Source organism: Argiope bruennichi, chromosome 5, assembly GCF_947563725.1.
Source record: "Argiope bruennichi chromosome 5, qqArgBrue1.1, whole genome shotgun sequence".
Classification (NCBI taxonomy): Eukaryota; Metazoa; Arthropoda; class Arachnida; order Araneae; family Araneidae; genus Argiope; species Argiope bruennichi.
The window spans coordinates 114410053-114432050 of NC_079155.1; the positions used below are offsets into that span (position 1 = coordinate 114410053).

General features: G+C 30.6%; 1 protein-coding gene across 2 annotated transcripts in view; it reads left to right on the forward strand.

The window, feature by feature from the left end:
* LOC129968526 (nuclear distribution protein nudE homolog 1-like) overlaps positions 1-21998 on the forward strand; it is a 112210-nt gene that overhangs the window by 72129 nt on the left and 18083 nt on the right. For both annotated transcript variants that reach the window (XR_008784421.1, XM_056082511.1), the window contains exons 3-5: positions 15303-15439; positions 19489-19534; positions 21311-21401. Coding sequence is in view for 1 of the 2 variants with exons in the window: in XM_056082511.1 (XP_055938486.1) it covers positions 15303-15439; positions 19489-19534; positions 21311-21401 (274 nt within the window). In the remaining variant the exon portion in view is untranslated. The remainder of the gene's footprint in view (positions 1-15302; positions 15440-19488; positions 19535-21310; positions 21402-21998) is intronic.

Below are 21998 nucleotides of genomic sequence, written 5' to 3' on the forward strand. Positions count from 1 at the left end.
AAGAATCTAAGTCTACATTTTTGTCAGATATTCTTTGGAATCGGATCTGCAACACGCTAACCTGTAATACCAAAACCGTGACTATACTACCAGGTCACATCTGCCTCTCGATTTTTGTGACATAAAATAAAACATTGACTACAATTTTTAAAAAAATTAATGGACCCCAGGCGCCGTCCTCGTCACATGGCCAGATTTCAAATTTATAAGATTCGTCACAAGATAAACGCCATGCTACTTCCAAACGGAACTTTAATACAACTAAACTAAACGATGCTTATAAACACTGTAATAATTAAGCGAATATGATGAAATAGGTAGGAATCTGACCACTTGATATATTTTAAACTATATTCTTATATTTTGAAATTTATAGAATTTGCATTTATTAGAAATTTATTCATTTGGTCAAGCAGGTTAAATAACATATTTTTAATCGATCTGCCTGTGCTCCCGGAGGCCAGCGAGGTCCTGTCGAACAGGTGTTACAGAAAATATTAGCACATTTATTTGGTTATGAAATAGAATGGCATTTCATCTGAAACCAAATCTAATATCTACTTTGAAATCATTCAGTGTAGATATTAAAGGTGAAAAAATTCCTATTCCATTTATTTGCAGTTTATCACGTGTTAAACTGTGTGTGCCCTCTCGTGTTCCCTGTTTAACACCTGCAACTGCTGTCAGCGCGTGAAAGAGTGAGTTGAGAAAGGGTTTTGTATGTCAGGGATATCCGCTTCTAATTCACATCTTTTCCATTTTAATATTTAGGCCACGGAATACTATACTTCCAACTACACAACATCGGATTCTTCACAATGGATTGAACCACTCTTCGAAGCAGCGTGGGAGATTTGTGGAACATATTTTACGGAAGGGTGTCTCAGTGCACGAGTGGGTACCATTAACATAATGTCAGCCAAAGAAACAGACTAAGAAAAACGTGTTTAATATACCTAAGAAAACTGAAGGTCATTCACCAACAGCAGAGAAAATTAAAGAATATATTTTAAGGGTGGTTGCGAATTGTTCGAACGGGTCTTCTGGAACACAACCATTCCTCAGTCAGTCGTGGAAAAAAAACGAGCATGTTGACATTTTGCGAAGTGTTTGTAAATATTCATTTTGATCTTTACGGCTGTGGGAAATAATGCTAGTGGAAAAAATGAAGTTTTATTTTACTAAACATTAAAAAAAAAACAGTCTCTGTAGTGTTTATAAGGTGACCATAAAAATTCGGAGCCATTTAAAGATAATTGCAACCTTGTTAGTATACGCGATAAAAGAAAAATTTCCTATGAAGGAATAAAAAGTTTAATTTATCTACTTTTTTGGTTTTGGAAATTTAACTAAAGAATTGATTGCTTTTCATTATATTCCTGATCCATTGTTTTACTAAAGAGAAAAAACAGAACTTGTTTCTGAATTTTTTTTTCATTTACTTAGACATACTTTTAGGTACTTTATTGTAATTGTCAAAAAATGTAGCATCGTGATTTTAATGAATCTTTACATTTTACACCATTGAGTTCGAAAAAAACGCCACATTTTTATCATTATGTCTGTCTCCCTGTGAGCACGATAATTGAAAAACAATTTAAGCTAGACAAATGAAATTTGGTGAATGGATTTTAGACCGAAATTGTAAATTCCTGTCATATTTTGAAAGAAATCCACTCTGAGAAAGTCTGTCTGTCTGAGTATTCGAGTACAAATAAAGATAAATGAAGAGCAGCTTTGTACAAATGAAGTACAAATGAAGCTTTGTACTAGACAAAGCTAGATAGATAAAATTTTATACACAAGTTTAACATCTAAAATGTAGATTCTTATCAAATGGTGAGCTAGACCCGATAAGGCGTTGACTAGTTCCGATCCTATAAGACGTTGATAAGACTATACTTTCGTAAACAAAATAACTAATAAACGCGATGACTTAAATCAATGAAATATCGTATGTGATCTTGCAATTACAAATGTAGTTTTATTTCAATTTTTTTAATTTCCGTGAATTGTAAAATGATGCTCAAAAGGCATTTTCGCGCATTAGTTTCTGCAAACCTTTAGATTCACATTAAAGATCTATGTTTCATAACTATTGTTCGCCAACACTTTGCAAGGCATTTGTGGCCTTCCCTAAGTCCCACAATTTTATATTGTTTTATCATAATAAATAACACCCTTATTAGAGAATATTCGAGAAAGGTTCGTGGATACCAATCTCGTTAGTTTGTATTGGATTCTAAATCTTTTTTCAAATGGCTGCGTCAATTCTTAGCTCAAAGAACACAATTATGTTTTTGTTTTAGTAAAATCAGACGTTAACAAACCTTCAAAAAAAGTAATAACTTCTAATTTTAATAAAATTTCGTAAAAATATCCCCCCCCCATTTCGACACACAGAGATACATTAAGCTTTCTAATTTTTGTTCATGTTTTCTAAACATTGCATTTACATCTTATTAATATTTTATATAATGACTTAAATAATTAATTATTCAATCAATCCCATGTATCCGACATCTTCATTACATTATAAAAATTTGGTATTTCAGAACTAAAAATAAGGAGCCATTAAAAAATGAACCCTATGTGAATCTGATTTTCAAAGACCGAATTGTCTTTAATTTCAGCCAGAATTGAAACCAATATATTACCAGTCTGCTTTCAACATTTAAAATGGCAAGCGTTGCTAATTTATGCTTCTTATATCTTCTAAGAAGAAATAATTTTTTAAAAGGTAATAGTTTAGAAATCGGCTAGAAAAAACAAGAAAATTGTACCATTTCTAATTTTTCAAAAAGTAAAGTTGATATTCTAAAAAAACAAAACTTATAAGTATTTTAAAAAAGAGAAAATATATACGTGATTGAAATACAGAGTGACCGAGTAGTATCCGCAAAATTCAATTACGTCTTATAAATTAGACATTTCTTGAAATTTAAGAAGAATAACTTACTATGGGGATAATTGCCTTTTTTATATAAAGAATCATTTTTAGAATATATTTGCAAAAAAGAATATTTATGTAGCTATAAATTAGCAACTTGAATAATGAAAAATGTGTTTTTCGAAACCGAGCTTCAAATACACTTTTTTTAAAATTTAGATGCATCTATTTTTACTTGATTTAAAGACAATATAATAAAATGCAGTGCAGTTAAATTGTTTATCATTGGTGTTAAAATAATCATAAAATGTAATTATTAAAATAAAAATAAGCAATTTTAAATATTCTAATATGTAAATTATAATTTTTATTTCCTCGAACTGTATGTTAGGTTGTCATATAATTTAACTTCTGTCGATAATAAAATAATTGAATTGGTATAAATAATAAAATAAACATATAAACCTCATAATAAATAATGACCTAACACAGACATGGCACATTTCTGCGGAAAAGTTGATTTTTTTCTTATTCTTAGAACAACATTAGAATATATTAATACATGTACTTGAATAAGAAATCGCCTTGCTAAAATGAAATGCTTGTAAAATCGCTCATTCAAATTAAATACAAGCAATTAATTTTTTTTGTCAAATTCAAATAAAATAATATTAAATAAATACATTTCAAGAGTTAATGAAATGAAATGGAATAAATGCGATTCGTTTAAAAGCTAAAACACCGTTTGTGTTCGTTTAAAAAAATAAATCGATTTCACTTTCAAGCTTGTTATTATTTGATCTTCAAGCATTTTTAGAAGAATAAAAACATTATTGTTGATTTAAAGAGCTATTAAAATGGTAATATCAATTTTGCAGAATGGAAAGATGAGATGAATTTTCCTTTAAGGAAAAACTGAACAAACAAGTGTTATTATTTGGGAAAGTGCGGTTAAATTCTCTTCTCACGGTTGACTCTTTGAACTCAGCTTAATATCGGGGTTCTCGACCGCTAAGTGTTTGCATCTTCGGGCATGAAAACCATTCTCGCTGTTGTGGGGTCAATTTTGAACTACTGAAGGAACCAGAAGAGTTCGGGAAGTTGGTTGCTTTTGTGGTCACAAAATGATAGACTTGAAATTGCTTAATAGCTTGAACGCAGAGCATTAAATTGAGTGTTTTGGATAAAAAAGGGCGTTTATTTAGTGAAGTTTCCGTCAACCTTTCTGTCATGCAAAGTAGGTCATTGCATATTTCATTAGATCACAATAATCATTATCTAAAGTTTATCGCGTATGTGTTATCAGATTCTAGCAAAGTTGTTGTTGGATTATAGTTTGGGACGAGGTTAAAGTTTGAACTTAACTATGACCGTAAGTTTTCTAATTCAAGAATATTTTACGACGCTGATTTATTCCTTTATATTGTTACAAGACTTCATTAAAACCATGTGATTTTACAATAAACTTGATAAAAATAATAACGCGCATCATTCGTCGACTATTTGACTGATCACTAATCTTCTTTTCTTGCTGATATATAAATAGATAGTCAAAAAATTGACCTCGGGAAAATTTTGGTGAATTTCAAGATTTCAGCTTTTACTTATCCAAAAAACATGTTTTTGGAATTATGTCTATCCATTATGTTTGGAATTATGCCTATGTCTATAGATACGATAGTTCAAATACTCTTTGTTTAGTTCAAATACGTTATATGGACGGGGTGAGATTTTTTATATCAAATGTATAGATTTATATCAAATTTTATGCAAACCCTATTCAAAAGAAATTTGCCTTTTTCAGCTGTTTGAATACAAGCGAACACGACTACGAATTGTAAAGAGATTAAAGATTAATAACCTATAAAATATACATTTTTTTTAAAAAATCTAAAATGATATGCGTTGCAAATTCTGAACCGGAGCCATCGAAGGATTGACTGTCTGTTGGTCTCTACTTTCGCATACATATAAATTCAAACATAAAACGGAAAAACGAAATTTGATACACAGTTTTAACATTTAAAGTGTAATTTTACCATATTTTAAATCAAATTCACATAAGGGTTATCCGTTTTTCGGTTTGTACTGTCGCATGCATACAACATGATAACTCAAAAATGCAGCGATTTAGATAAATTAAATTTGGACACAATTTTAATATTTAAAGTGCTGACCCTAATTGAATTTTGAACCAAATTTGGCAAAGAGTTGACCATTTATTTGTCAGTCTGTACATCTCCACGCTTCCAAACAAAATAAAAACAAAATGATTTAGATAAATGAAATTTGCATGTGGTCATGATATTTAAATTACTTTTCTGTATCAAATTATAGTTTCAACAGATAAAAAGAAAGACAGTCAAAATACATACTGCTTTTTTTTATTATTATTATCTCTGTAATACGAAGAATAAACTGAGTGCTATGTAATGATGTGCAAACTATCTATGCAATTTTTTTAATAAGGCTTTTATTTCGTTTTACGAGATATGCTATAAATTCACAATGAAAGCTACCATCAAAAGCAGTATGAAAAAATGTCGAAAATGAAGATTTTAGGTAAACAGGAACCATATTGCAAATTCAGTATGTTTAATAAGAACCATGACGTTGCATATCACTTTACAATTTTGTAGCATGAGTTGTAAGATTGGAAACTTATAAGCCCGAAGTTTTGAGACTAAGAATAGTTTTTGCAGTGTCTTAAAAATAATAATAATAATAAAAAACAAGAAGAAACAGAACGGAAAAATATTTATAGTAGATAAAATTAAAACTAAAATGCGAATAGATAGGCTTGGAGTCTCGAGCAAAATTAAATGTATGATCATTGTGTTGAATATCATTCTGAACTTTATGTCTTACAAATAATAATAATAAATCCGTACTATTGCATCACGGTAATATAAGGTGTCCACTCCATTGGCTAATTTCTGAACTGGTAGCGATATGCAAATAATTCAGTTCTTTTGGAAAGTACCTTAAAATAAATTAAGAATTTTTTTATAAATTGAGTTAATAAATGGGCTGCTGGAAAATCTAATTTTTATAAAATTCCTCGGTATAAAAGTCTTATTTAACAAAATAACCTTGATACACTTACATTTTGAATAAAATAAGTTCTACTCTTTTTTTACCCCAAAAAAATTGTCCGAATAGTGAAACTTTTCATTATTTTAAGCCATTCAACGGCTAGTCGAGGTCGTGCAGTAAGTTGATTGGTTAGTCATCTATGCAGCTAATGAAATGTCGACTGAAATATTAATTTTATTAGTAAAATAAAATCTTCTTAGTCAGTTATATCCAAGGAAGATAAAAAGGAACTTTTTATGTGCAAACTTTTAGTAATATTTTATTTATATATAATTTGCTTTACCACGGGAGGCATAATTAACACACAAGGAAAGAAGCGATAAGACGACGCGTCTATCTACATCGCGACACAGGAGCAAAAGTATCTGAATTTTTTTACTTTCGGATTTTTATTAGGAGATTCTTTTAGGGATCTCTTTGACACGTGTTGACTCAGGAAATGGAATCTTAGGTATCTTTGAAAGGAATGCATAGATGTGGAAAAGGAATGATGTAAGAAATTGTAATAGTCATCAATTTTTGAGAGTCCTTGTTAGAAAGAATTACATAGAAAGATGGGATTTGAATCAGGAATAAAGAAAATTTTAAAATTTAATAGGAATTAGAATTAATTTAAATTTTAAAAAATTAGGAAATTAATTAAGATATAAATGAAATTAAGAAATCTCATTACATATATATGTATATACTTATTTTACTAAATAAATGCGATTAATTTTTAAAGGTTTGTATAAACATATAAAGAACGTTATTTATTTATAAGTTCATTTATTGCCTTAAACAACTGAAAATATCATTTTTTTTTATTTAATATAAGGAATTTAACATTAAGACCCTATTTAAGAAGAAAATTAAAACTATTTTACAACCAAATTTGGAAACTTTAGGAAACTGCTAATTGCAACCTGTAATTAATAATTACATTTTAAAAATTATAATTTTTCATTGTAAAACGATTATTATTATAATAATTATTTAACAAGGTATACAGATTTTCCATATTTATGCGCATATTGATTAAAGAACATGCAAATTAATTGTTACGAGTCTCTTCTTGATGTGCAATTTTCTTTTCCAATTCAGGAGGAATTTAAACAGGATCTATCACAAACAACATGGTTAATAATCCGTTTTCCTACAGAGAATCGACTATTAAATGGCAACGAGTGAATGCACCGAGAGTGTTTGTTGTCGAGTCTCATTTTCAAGCAGAGAAAGTGTGTCGGTACTCCTTGTCTTTAATTTACCGCTGGAAAAAAATGACAGAGAGAGGGAGAAAAGACCGTTTTTTTCCAGCTGTGGTCTCGCATGGTCGCCCACGTCGGCAACGGACACTCGCTGTTAATGATGAAAAAGAAATACGTTTTTGATAAAGAAAAAACACTTCAACTTCAGGTTTTGAATGGAATTTTCAACGGTTGCTCTACAGACGTTGGTGTGTAGTCATTAGTGCTTTTAAGCAGAGATGGATGTAAGCATTTGCCAGTAATACAGCGATTTTGTATTATGATATTCACGCTATTTTGCTCTACTTTGCAGCATCTTTCTGATAAAAATAGTATTATGGATTTTAAATTAAAGTATAGTGGAAAATTCTTGAAATAGGAGTATGAGCTCATTCAGTTCTTAAAATTAGAACAAAAAAAGATTGTTATTCTTTTTTTCTTAAATTGCTGTTACTTGTACTACTGAATACTGAATGCATACTGCATCTGGCATATTATTGTATTTTTCAAACTTAATGACAAAATATAAAGATAGTTTTCTGCCCTTATCTTGCACAATAAGGCACATTTTGTATTTAGTTTTTTAATATAGTGAAAAAAATGACGCTTTTGAGCATTCAGTACGAAAATCGATATGGATATACATTTGTTGTATTAAATGTATATCGTTATATTTATCATTTCAATATAAGTCATATTTGCTAAAGTATTATATTGCTGTTGGTGTGTGCAGTTGTATGAGTTACTTGCAACTTCTCTCAAATTATTGATGTTGAATGTGGCATATAATTGTTGCATATCACATTCAACAGTTACATTTAGAGAACGTCTTATATCACTAATATTCCAGCCATCGCATAAAAAATTCGAATATATTTGTTATATATGGCTTTTGAGATGGATGGTTTCTGTGACGACTAAACCTTCCTATGTGACGACTTATAAAATTCTGTGACAACTTACAAAATTTCATTGACGTGGCTTGCGATGTATTTTTTCTCATTTATATACTCACAAACAGACAGAATGTAAGACATTCACATCGTTTGCTTTTTTTTTTATCTTTGATGTAGATCGATAATTTTTTTAATAAAAAAAATATGCCAAATTTTATCTATCTATAGCTGGTTGCGGTGTTTGGTTATGGTGTTCAAATGCATAGAGATTCTTAGCAAAGGATGTTGACGAAAATTTGATATGGATATACAATTTTGATATAGAATTTATAAACCAAATTTCATGTATCTACCTCATTCTATTTTTGAGGTATCATATTCGCAAAGTAATGTAATTAATTTTTTTTTTCATTTAGAAAGATTTGAAACGCGGAATTTTATTAGAATTTCGAATTCGAATTTTTTGATGAACGATTCACTTTTGATTTACTTCCTATGGTAGGAAACACATAGACATTGTACGATTGAATTGTTATTGTTGTTATTCATAAGAAAAAGGTAAATAATCATAAAATGTAATATATTACCGTTATATCTTTAAATTTTATGTATTCTATAAAATCCCATTATTTTTTAATCGAAAAATTAAAGTTAAAGAAAAAATCTTTTGTCAAGAATAAGTTTATTGAAAACGTTTTTAATTGAAATTTTCATCAATGTATATGCATTTGCTTCGAAGAGGTTTTTTTTTTTTTTTTTTTTTTTAGTATGAAGTTTTTAGTTTAGAAGGGAGTCTTCTTTAAGTTCTTAATTCTATGTCCTGCTTATGATGTAAGCAGCCTTTCAAGTCCTAATTTTTGCTGAAAAGAAAAATTTATTACTGGCTTTGAAACTATGTTAAGTGCCTTTTGAATTTGCCGTTTTTCTTCGTGTTGACCTTCCTATGTATATGCATTATTCTTTAAAATTAATAAAGAATGAACATTTACTATATTTATACACCTAGCCTCTGGTTACATGTTTGCTTTCCTTTTTCAAGATCATGTTTCTTCACTGTTAAAGAAAATGCCAGGAATATTTTAGATGTTGAATTCCATCCATGAACTGGAAGTTTTAAAAATTCGTAAGCGTATCCATTGTCTTTCTTTAAGCGATATTTATTACCTTTGGGCTTTGATACCGTATCGTATTGCAATACAAGAGCATGCAAATGATAAAAATAGAAAAATTCCGCTTTCAGTATCTTTGAAGATTGTGACGGGAAAAGCACGAGTTTCATAGAAATGGGGTTCATTTCTGTTATCTTGATTTGTGGTAGTATAGCGCACTCTTAAAGTATTACTGTTTTGTATGCCTGTGTCAGAAAATGTTTTGTTCTGAATTCATTTCAAAGGTACAGTTTTGAGTTACAAAAGACTATATTCAAATCTTTATCGTTATCGCCGAATTATTAATGTGCAATGAACCTTTTGAATGATTTTTTTTTTTTTTTTTTTTGCTTTATTCTACATTTTGTACCATACAGTATAATTGAATTCTATTAATACGTTTTGTTGAAGTACGTTATTTCAAATAAAATAATTTTGTCTGATTTAAGTTTCCTATTACCATTATGTTTTATTCGTTTGTTCTTTCTCTTAGTGATTTACCAAGATGTTTTGCAAATCAAGACTCAAAAGCTCTTAGAATTATAGCAATTTACTTCTAGGCTAGTTTCCTGAGCATTATGTGGAATTAAAGATATACTTATCCAAATATATTAAAGAGAAAGACATAACTTTCCATGTAATAAAAAAAAATCTACAAAATCATTCCTTTTTAACTATGAAGTCCAATAAAATGTTTTGAAAAGTAATCTTTTGTTGTTGTTTTTTATTTGGAAAAAAAAATCTTTAGGATAGTTTATAGATACAAGGCTTAGGAATCTTTTATGTCCTAGGTTCTTTTTTAAATTTGAAAAATCGATTAGTAAAATGTGTCTTTAACATATTTTTCTGTACTAGTGAGCTATAATGATTCACTGTAGTCCAAGAGTATTAAACTCGAATGTTAGTATAATAAATAAAACAAAGGTTTCAGTTAACTCCAAATCAATCGTTATAAAAATTTAGACTTGTTTCGAAAATGCAATGTGTGTGTGTGTGTGTGTTTATAAACGTCACTGCTAAGGATCTCCCTCCCCCCTCCGATATTTGAAGAGTCTCTCATTATCTTCTCTGTTATCATCTTATCTATTTCGACGAAATATTTTGTTTACAATGATTAGTGCCTTGACAAACCTAAAATGAATGTCAAAAATTTTAGAATTGTAATAGACTTACTTCCCGTCATACGTGTAAAAATTGCTCGTGATAATAAGTGCTTCCAAACATGAAATTTCATTAGCCAATTTTCGAGTAATTTCAAGCAAGGCTGTCAAATAATTCTAAAATTCAGGCATCTCATTTTTTTCTGAATTTTCCTTTAAATATGAACAGCATTAGATCTTTGCTACCCCCGATTTCATATGTTAAATACTGTCCGATCTGATTTTGACTGAAAGATAGACGATGTAATTTACCTGTAATAATGAAGCTGCTGAGCTTGATGTATTTAATGAGGTATACATCATGTAGTTATTGAGAAAAAGTTTGATGATTGGTCCTGTGCACCATTCTATTCTGATGGTAGTACCTGTCAGTACGATCCACATGTACGATTACAGTTACCTAATTACATCATCACATACAATACAAGCAATTAAGCTTGTTTTTTTTTATTTGAGAAATATCATGATCTCATGAATAAAATGAAAACATTTAACACCGATAGTTGTAAAAGCAAAATTTCTCGTGAAAAATTTTGCCTTTTACAAAATTGGATCACTCGAGTTCAAAAGATTGTCCCTTTAAACAATGAAATCCACTTGTAACACGCGGTCACGGGTAGCCGTGGATTCCACCCCCGCCAACGGAATCCATTCTTTTCAAAGCCTCCCGATGACCCTTAACCCAGTTCGCGAGAGTCGTTGACCCTTTCCCTTTGAGCGCCGCATGAACTGGACAGCATCTCGTCGGGTAACCTCGCCCCCGTTCGGCATTGTTGTTCGGAGTGCACGCCGCTGACCGGTGCCGCAGAAGTCCGAGTGACCAAAATTAGTAACCCAAATACGGCCCCCCGTCTCTAATGGATTCTACACCACTGCGGAGGAGGATAATCATCATCTGGAACACACCATCTACAGGTGGTTTTCCGATGGTAATCGCCGGAGATTGGCACCTGCTGTTTCTGGAAGGTAGTCCATGACATAGACATTTCTGTTCACCATTGTAGAGGATGGTGAAGGATTGATTGTTTTGTTTCTTGCACTACTTTGGGATAAACAGAAGCGTGACTGGGAAAAGAGGATTTTAAGATTGCGCTTTTGCAAAGAATGTTCTCTTGCTCTACAATGGAACGGGAAAATGGACTTAAGTACTTAAGATCGTTTTTTTTTTTTTTTTTCAAATGGTATTAACTTTTCTTTGGACCGAAACCATTTATGTCTGAATTATGATGTTGTATTATATTTCACAATATTATAATCTTTCTCTTTTCGTGGAATGGCTCATAACGGTACCGGGTTAATCATGTGACAGTTTTTTGAATGGAACGTTTGAAATAGTACTATTCGTATAAGAACGAATTCGGAATGTTCGTGACTATTACAATTATTAAAAAAAATAGAATAGGGTAAAAAGTATTTTTTTTTTACAACAAAGAACGTTAAAAATCTCATATTGTAATCGATTTCTCTGTTATTGTAGTAAAACTAGTTTGAATAAATGATGCATTTGCCTATTCTCATGCTGGTAGACATTGGTTCGTTCTAGTTTATACTAAACAAAAGAAAACTAGGCTGTTGACCATATTCCTTTGAGTTTTTTTCTGAAAAAACTATTGAGACCTACATTTTTTAATACTTCAATTGACAATAATGTTAAAATGTTGATTTCGCCAACTATATAGTCATTTCTATGGAATCATGTGACGTCATAGTAATATGACAAATTTTACTTTGCATACCATCGAATATCTAACTTATATTGGTATTTGTTGCCCTGACATTGTTCCCCCTATTTTCCCATTAAAATGAGCAATGAATCTAAAATCAAATTTATTTGACGTGTAACCCATGATCATGAATTTATTTCAGTGCAAGAATACGGGAAATGTCAAAATATCAGTTAACAATGCCCGGAACTAAAATATGAATGCATCTAATTTTCGATTTCCACGATTTTCTTTTAATAATTTTAGAAAAAGTGAGAAACTTTAGTTTAAAATAACTGGCTAAGAAGAAAAATAAAAATGCAATTTAATGTTTCTCTTCCATTTAGTATCAGTGTATTAGTAAAAATTTATATTGGTTTGAGTGGAAATAATGATTAATTTCATATTTAACTAATATGAAGCAAATTTTGAGTGAAAGGGTTCAAAATTTATTTACTTACTGTGGCTACAGAATTTGAATTTTCTTTCTTTTTTTGTTGTTGTTGCTGTTATTGAAATTGTCGGATGTGTAAAGAATTCTGTGATAACTTAATTTTGAATGTCAGTATCAATTTGGAAGCTGGGTAAAAATTTGAGATGATCAATAATTACAGATTATATGTAAAAAATCTCCATGCGCACCATTAGAAAATCATTTAAAAAAAATTAATATATGTTCTAAAAAAGAAAGAAAAAAAAAAGTGAATATGAAACAGAGAAAACACACTTTTTAGTTTTAGTTTTAGAAGTAATACAATCATGTATGAACGAAATAAAGCTTCAAAAAGTGTTGCATCATATATTTAACTTTTATTAACTTCATATAAAATTTAAATATTTAATACTTTTCATATGAATTATGATTTGAATTGCTCAATTTATGTATTTTGTGTATTTTTATTGTATTATATATGTATTTTTAGTAGGCTTTGTTTACTCAATTTATTTATTCATTCGTTATTTATTCGTTTACGGTTATTCTTACAATTAAAGAGGTTTTAATCATCAAAGGATATCTTTTTGATCAGTAAAAGTTTCTTGTACCTAATATTACAATTATTTTATTATTCCTGCAGTTTATTCCCATTATAATAAACAATTTCTGAACGTCTTTAAAAAATTTTAAAAGTTGCCAATAAATTTTTTTAATGCTGCATTTGAAAATAATCCATGTTTTCCTCATAAAAATATATTTCTGCGAGTATTTTTCACAACACAAAAGGTCTTTTTAAATTATACTAAACATAGTTTGAAAATGAAGTGTTCATATACTATCAAACAAAATGGAAATACTCTCTCAAAGAAATTAACCTAAATTTCAGGCACAATTATTTTGATTAGGATAGCAAATTCGCTGTTTTAATTTTAGATAAACGCAACGCATAACGAGTTTTCGGGAAGAATAAAACTAAAAGGTTATCTATTGAAATCGAAGTCTGTAATTTGTTTTACGATACTTGCACGATGCTTAGCTAGAGCAACGCAAATAGAAATCTTCATTAATAAATCGGTATTTACCTGACAGATCGTGCCACGATCTACAGGTGGTACAAGCAAGAAAACTGGGACAGCCAGATCTCTTATTTTGCTCCAGTTTTGTCCATAATAAAAGTCTATTATCAAATCCATCTGGCATAATCATATCCCTTCGTTTTGCATGATGGCCCAACTACAATTACGCAAAGATATATATGAAAAAAAAAAGAAGTTGTGAATCTCTGCATGTTTTCAGTTGAAAACGGACTTTTGATAATGATACACAGAAAGAAAATTGATTTCTGATCATCATTTTTTTTTTTTTATAATAGCGTTTATGTTTATTTCAAAAGACCACTTTTTTCAACATAAAAAGAATCTCATTTACAATAGCTTATTTACTCTTTTGTGGTATTCAGTCGTGTAATGAATATTTATGGTTTTAAAGGTAAGAAATAGTTTATTTTAACATGTGCATATGCTTTACGAAAATTGTCGTACCTTTACCATTTTTCTTAAAAAGTAGACTTTTTTTTTTAGTTTTAAACTTTTAGCAATATGATGACTGCGACTTTGCTATATAAAACTACAAAAAGTTCTTATTATTGTAAATATAACATTCTTCTAGTATGACATATATTTTTAAGAATTTGTAGTACTGCTTTCCAATGCAACAAATTTTCTAGCAAAGAAGATAGTTTTATAGAAGCAGTAATGGCTGCTGAATGAATGCCGGATCAATGACAGTTAGCTTTGATGATTTTTCTTTTTGGTGATCTGCCGATGGAATTGGTAACTTAGGCGAAAATTCGGAGATTCTAGAAACAGCAAGAATCTTGGCGTCAGCTTCATCAGTATATATATAATAAAATCTGTAAATATAATTTAAATCCTAATTAATTTCCTAATTTTTATCTTAATTTAGCCCATATTAATTTCATTCTAAAATATTCTCTTATCTCCAGATCCAATTCCACTTTTTTATTTAATTAATGCAACAGAAGCTCTACAAAATTGCTGAAATCGACAAGTGCGTGAAGGGATAGAAATTTGTCCATCTAAACAAATTCTTTTAGAAGTTCCCTATAATTCCCTTACTTAAATCGACACGTGTAAAGAAATCCCTATCAGAATCTCACAGCATATAATCATGGGAATAAATATTTCGTTTGCTCTTTTGTTGTGGTGTAGACTTACCTTGTCGCTTCTTGCTTGTACATAGATTACGCCTCTAGAGATGTAATAAAGCGAAGTTTAAAAATCCAAAGTGCCTCCTCTATCTTCGACAAGGAATTGCACATAAATATGTGTTTAAACGCAAGATATACTTATTTCAATAATTAGCATATTTTACACACTGTTGGTTTTGATGCACTTTTTGCTATGGAGACTAGGCCTTAATTTTTTCCTATAAAAGAAAAATTGTCAAGATTACTTTCGAAATGAAGGAAGGATTGAGCCGACTATTGATGACATATTTTGGAGTCATCAGCTTTCATATGAAACAAAAATTGGTGAAATTGGAACTGTGGTTGGCGCCGTTGTACTGATTCTTTGGTCTTGCTTAATAATATATAGATATGCAATTTTTTTCAATGCATATAAATAACTTGCATGCATTTTTCTACTTTATTCATCAACATAAATGTTCTTAATATCTTGTCTTTTGGCTTCTACATTTTGTAATAATGACTTCTATCCTTGTAGGCTAAGCTAAATCAGTGCCAAAACGAGTGCTCCAATCTGCGTGAAGAGGTACAAGAACTACAACTAGTCAAAGAAGATCTACAGCAGTACGTGCGGAAGTTGGAACAGAAGAATGATGACTTCGAGAGGGCAACCAGGTAATATATACCTCGAATACATCATTCTCTTGATGTAGTTTTGCCATTTGTTGTTATTTATGGCACTTGTCATAGACAAGCCCATTGTCGAAGTCAGCGATTTTAAGTCGAGTTTTAGCGTGTCTTTTTTCAGTAGCGCCATCTAGAGCCAAAAGTACGTCTTACCTACTCATGCGTCACAACCCTTTTCACGGGGCGGACTTCATCCACAGAAGGTAATTTAAACCTGAATCAGAGAATGACCACCTCTGATCCAATCCCCCCAGGGTATTGTAATACATAGAACAGTTTTTACAGAAATCCATGATTTGATACTTTTTCAACTTCAGTATTCTAACTAATTCTAGCTAAAGCAATCGAACATTGATTTGATTTGGCATGGAAGAGTAACCTTCTAAAATAAAAGACCAGTGATGTCTTTATTATTATTTTTTGATTAAATATTAATTATTCCAGGATCGTTATTACAGCTCTTCGAATCACACTAATTTCCAATTATTTTGGAATCCAATTCATTAGAGTTTATGCCAATTTTGTATAAAACTTGAGCTTTGTGGGAATTCTGAATTATTTTATGTAAAAGCGGCATTGCCACAAATCCAGAACTGCTGCCAGGTTACCGGTAAGATTTTTTTTTCTGAAATATAAGCAAATCGGCAATGAAAGTGGCACTTTAATTCAATCGAATTGTATTTTGTATAAGCAAAATACTTAACATCATTTTTCTTGCTCTGTTAGGTTGGCCATCCAAAATATGATATAATAACATACATCTTCATTACTGTTAGGATAATAAGTAAAGTAGAGCAGGGGATGTAACATGTTCTTTGGATTTAATAAAAAGCTATAAATATGAGAGAAAATATATCAAGAATTAAAAATTATTAAAAAAATCTGTATTAAATAAAAAAATTTTAAATGGGTCGTTGAATATTTAAATAGTTTATTTAGGACAAAAATGAAATAAAAAATAATCTTCAAAAATTTTAGATTAGTATTTATATTAATTTGCTTAGTATTCAATTTAGTCGCAAAAATATATAAATAAAATAGTCCGAAAAATGCCTATTTATCCGATTTTAGGGATCAGGGGAAAAAAATTCATTCTCTAAATTGTTGTTCTAAAGTTTCAAATAGTTTCTGTATAGTTGTTATTCACAAGCAAGAAGTGAAAGTTAACCCTCTGGCTGCGTAATTCTTTAAAATCACTATTTAGATGCCATGTTTCCAAATAAGTTCAAGAATTTTTGAAAGAAAATGAATCGATATTATACGTTACACAATAATAATCTATCTATATCTATACTTATAATAAAGCTCAATGTGTGTGTGTGTGTGTGTGTGTGTGTGTGTGTGTGTGTGTGTGTGTGTGTGTGTGTGTGTGTGTGTGTGTGTGTTGGCGCTCTACAGGCCAGACCGTTCGACCAACAGCTACGAAATTTGGCACGTGTATACCTTGGAGACCGGGAATGTGCAAATCGGGGTTATTTATTCGAATTTTTAATTAGAATTCTATTTATTTAAAAAATAAGCGAAATTTTAGCGTCTTTCTGCTATAACTTCCGAAAATATTACCGCAGAAAAAAGATTTTTACATCAAGTTAAAGTTCAAAAATTTATCTTTTAAATGATACCAATGTTTTAACCTTAAAATTAAATTTCTATTTTTAATTAATTTTTAAATAAATATTTTAACTATATTTTTCAACAATTTTTTTCGTACAAAATAAAAATAAAATTTAAGCTGCACGAGCACGTTTCGCATTCATGGGGAAAAATTAGCTTTTTTCAAAGTGTTGCCATCACATTGATTAAAGCTCCATTTAAAAATAAATTAAATCTTTTTGGAAATGAAATCTGCAAAAATATGATTTTCGTCACGTGTTTGTTGGAAATAAAAGAAATATGAAATATTATTTTTTTCTAAAAAATAAATTCAAGAAAAATTATTTTATGATCTTTCATACTATCTGTATTATTAAACCAATAAATCTGTTTTATTTTAAAGCAAATTTTGTTTAATATGAACAGGATATCCATTCAAATCAGGGCCACACAGCTAATTTGTAAACCTTTAGTAATAGACACAGATGTTCTAAAATGGTCTAAATGGAAATTAGCAAAATATATATAGTAAATTGAAATCTAAACAACAGTATAAGTTTGGTATGACTATCAAAATTTGAAGATTAAAAATGTTTTGTTTGAGAAGCTATTAAGAGACAAGCTACTTAAAATATTTAATTGAAAATTGTAGAGAGCGGTAATACTGGTGAACCGGCTGGTAGCCAAAGGCGGCTAGTACTTATATAAAGCTCAATGTGTGTGTATAGAGCGTGTGTGTTGGCGCTCTACAGGCCAGGCCATTTGACCTACAGCTACCAAATTTGGTACATATATACCTTAGAGGTCGGGAATGTGCACCTGGTGTCCCTTTTTTAAAATTTTTAATTAGAATTTTAATTATTAATTAAAAACTAACTTTCCCGCCAAAAAATCTTTCATTTTCCCCACCGCCAAATGAGTAAGGCTTCAGTTTTTTTTCCCCGACAGTAATGAGACTAGGGTTAACATTTTTCGGCCGATTATTTCAAACGATTCTGTTTATTTTCTTAATGTTTTATGCTTTTAAATTTAAACATTGTTAATTAATCGATCTTTCAAATACATTCTGAAGTACTTTTGAATTAAAATAACACAGAATAAAGGAAATTAAAAATGTCTAATCTGCATAGCGTTACCCCAACTGGCGTAGAAAAATTCACGCATTTGCGTTACCGTAACTGGCGTTGAAAATTCACGCATGCGCATTGTGTTCTGATTGTTGTCAATATTATCAACGGATGATTCTTGATTTAAATTATTTTTAGGTTAGTTGCATGCTTTTGTAATTAAATTGTATTTATGTTAGTTATATATTTTTTGTATATGCTTATAGTTTTAAGTACATCGTTTTTTAAGTAGTTTTTTAAAACCTATTTTCGACGGATTATTTTAAACGATTCATTTTATTTTCTTAGTGTTTGATGCATTTTAAATTAAACATTGTTAATGAATCGATCTGTTCATGATGAATCTGAGAAAATTTTGTTGACAAATTCTTGAGATATTACATAAATTAAGAAAGATATTCTTTAGTGCCCATAAAGTTTAAACGCTGAGTGACTCTGTTATCAGTAATCATGTTATAAAAAAAAATGCTTTGTTTCTGTAAAAAATATTATTGTATTAATTGCAGATTAATCATTTCCATTTTAATTTAAAGCATAAATTCTACGGGAGCTAACAGAAAATTAGAGAGATACATATTACGTTATGACTGAAGGCCTTTATAATATTATGAGTGATGAGTGAATTATATGACTATCAAAATTTGAAGTTTCAAAATATTTTGATGAAAATTCTATTAAAGTAGAAATTGCGTAAAATATTTAATTATTAAAATTTAAAAGAACATTAAGATTGGCGAACCAGCTGGTCGCCAAAGGCGGCTAGTATAACGTAATAAAAATCTGTAATCGTAAAAATGAACACTCTAACGCGGGATTCAACAGAAAATGGACTGATTGCCAACCCGGGGAGGGTAAAATTTGAGTTGAGCATTTTATCTCTATTATTCTGCTTTATTCTTAGTGTTCACATGAAATGGCATTCAAGCATTTTTAATTATGCTCTCGCATATGGTAAACATTTTTTTTTTCCATCAATGGAATTCGTCAAACATTTCTCTTTCAAATCCTGTCAGGTAAATCAACTCAAATGAAGCTTGTGTCAATTTATCAAATTCAGTTCTCCATTCAAATGTCAAAACGGTATATGTAATTATTTTTTATCGACGGCAAATGCCAACGTGCTGTTTCTTCCATTAAAATTACTTCTAAACTATTATGAAATAATTGATGTAAATTATCGTCTTGACAGATGAATTGAACTGCCCAATGGGGTGTAACAGTTCAGAAGATAAAGAAAGACGGCCCCCTTATTTATGAGAAGGGGGTTTCTTGTAGATAACTAAAATGATTTTTAAAATATTTTTTTTTTATTTGCAGGGCGTCCTTAATGTCTCTGGAAGATTTCGAGACGAGACTTAATCAAGTAAGTTTATGCGAAGCTCAGTTAAAGAAATTTTAAGTTTATGTAAGTAGAAAATTTAAACTTCATATGCCAGGCCGTTTAAAGAAATGTGTCAGTTTCGTAATTATTATAGTGCTATCAATAAATGTGTGTTTTACAATGACTAATTTTATATTGTAACAAAATTTCTTTTATTTATCATATTCAGACACGCATTTTAGACTGAAAAATCTTTTCAAGATTTCTGACACATGTTCATGCTGGAAAAATGTAAAACGAAAATAAATCTTTATAATTCATGTATTAAGAATATTTTATTTAACCCTTTAAAGGGTTATTTTTTTATAGTCATATTAGGTTAAAATATTTTTAGGCTTGAAATTAAAATAAGAAAAGGGATTCATTTAATTTATTAGATAAATTTAATTTGATTAATTAATTAATTTGGTTAATTAATAATGAAGTAACAAATCAAGACACATCATTTTGTCTGAGATAAAGAACTGAAGCATCTAAATTTCTGACTTACTAAAAAAATTTGTCAGAACTTACGCCAACCTACATAATTTCGTACAAAGATTGATAAATTTGGTGGGAAGAATACTTCCCACGGCCCTAGAAAGGGTTAATACAGTTGCTTCGTTAGATTTCAATAATATGTTTTAGTACGGATGGTTTCACGAATTACTGTAAATATGAAAATTGTTATTAGCAAATCTATAATATAGATTTTCTGCAATTTTTGTCTTATTACTGGGAATAAGAAGGCGTAGTGGTAGCACTTCGCGCTTCCTAACGCACAAGTCCTCGGTTCTTCTCGGGCTGAGCAAGATCGACTCAGCCTTTCATCCCTTCAATGGGTCGATAAAAACTGAGGGCCAAGCATGCTTGCGAACTAAACACTAGGGGTTCCGCGTTAGGCTGTCTACTTAACCGGGACATGTACCTTACATCTCAGGGCCCTCGGTCAAGAAAGCAGATATGGGGACTGTAGGCCTTGCCTTACATGGGCTGTCATACCACTGAATTCAGTTTTTAATGTTTATTAATTATCTGCATGTCCACGTTAGATTGGTCAGATTTCTTTCTCGTGTAGACAAATTATACTTCCACAAAAAACTCTAACGTCTGATATTGCTGCAGCATCTCCTATAAAAACCATCCCGCGCTCCCTTATATTTAATCATATCCAACTCTTATTGAAGTATTCCCAAATGCAAATCTCTATACCTCTGACTTCTGATCCCGGTTTGTTTTGTCGCAAGAAAAGGGTTATCTCCCGGTCTCTGCCTCATCCGCTTAGAACCATCGAGTTTCTTTCCAAATTTGCAATTTTAACCGTTATTCAAATACTAATGAATTCATGGTTGTTTATATTTGCTATATTTACTATGTGTGATTATTATGTCAGTTTAATGATCTATGATTCCCTTGTCAAGAATACTAAATCAAAAAGCTCCTTTTTTATGCATCATGCTCTCATTTATGAGGATGAGATGCTTCCGATATGGTTGTTGGTTCTCCGCATTCGGGTGAGTACAGAAATGAGGGGAGTCGGGTATCTCCTATCGATGACTAGCCGTGCTTCCCACGGGAAGGGTTGTATCGTGGTCGGTAATGACCCTTAGGACTCAACCATAGTTCCCCCCAGTGTTGCTGACGCGGTGTTTGGTTTATCAGATAGATCCGTGTACCTTAGTGGCGGTTCGGAGTAGCCGTTTATGATTAGTTATTCAACGCCTTTACTCATGTAATTATGAACCCTTAACCATGTACTAATTTTTTTTTCTTTTAAAGGCCATCGAGAGGAATGCCTTCCTGGAAAACGAACTTGATGAGAAGGAGAACATGGCGATCCTCATACAAAGACTCAAGGATGAAGCTAGAGGTGAGATATTGTTTTTTTACCCCTAGAACATTCAACACTCTTCTTAAATACAGCATTTACACCTTTAAATACAGCATAACCATACTATCGCATATGGCTGAATGATCTTTAATTCTTTCAACAGAAGACTTTGGATATTGCGAATCAAGCTCAACAGTAATACTTGTCAAAGTTTCTAAAGTTACAGTTATCTCCTCGAGTAGAAAAAAATGAAATGTTATTCGTTCGCGTTTATCTTATGTTAAAAGAGAAGGCGATGAAATTACAATTTATGGTAATGTGCATATTCAATATAAAACCAAAGAGTTTCATCTCCCCCAAAACTTTCTAGCATACTCTCTAATTAAGGTGTTATTCTCGTAACTCCGCATAAACTTGGACCTTGGGTAATGTCGCGAATGCTTTACATGACATTGGGGAACACTAGGTACGAAACATTGATCTTTAACTCGAATTTACCATTTTTGCTGAATCTATCGTGTATTTCTTGGTGATTAATCTTTACATGCGATTAATAGTATAGAAAATCAAATTTGTGAATTTAGATGCGTTTTTTCGCTACTTATTGAAACCAAAATTTGGCACAGAATTACAATT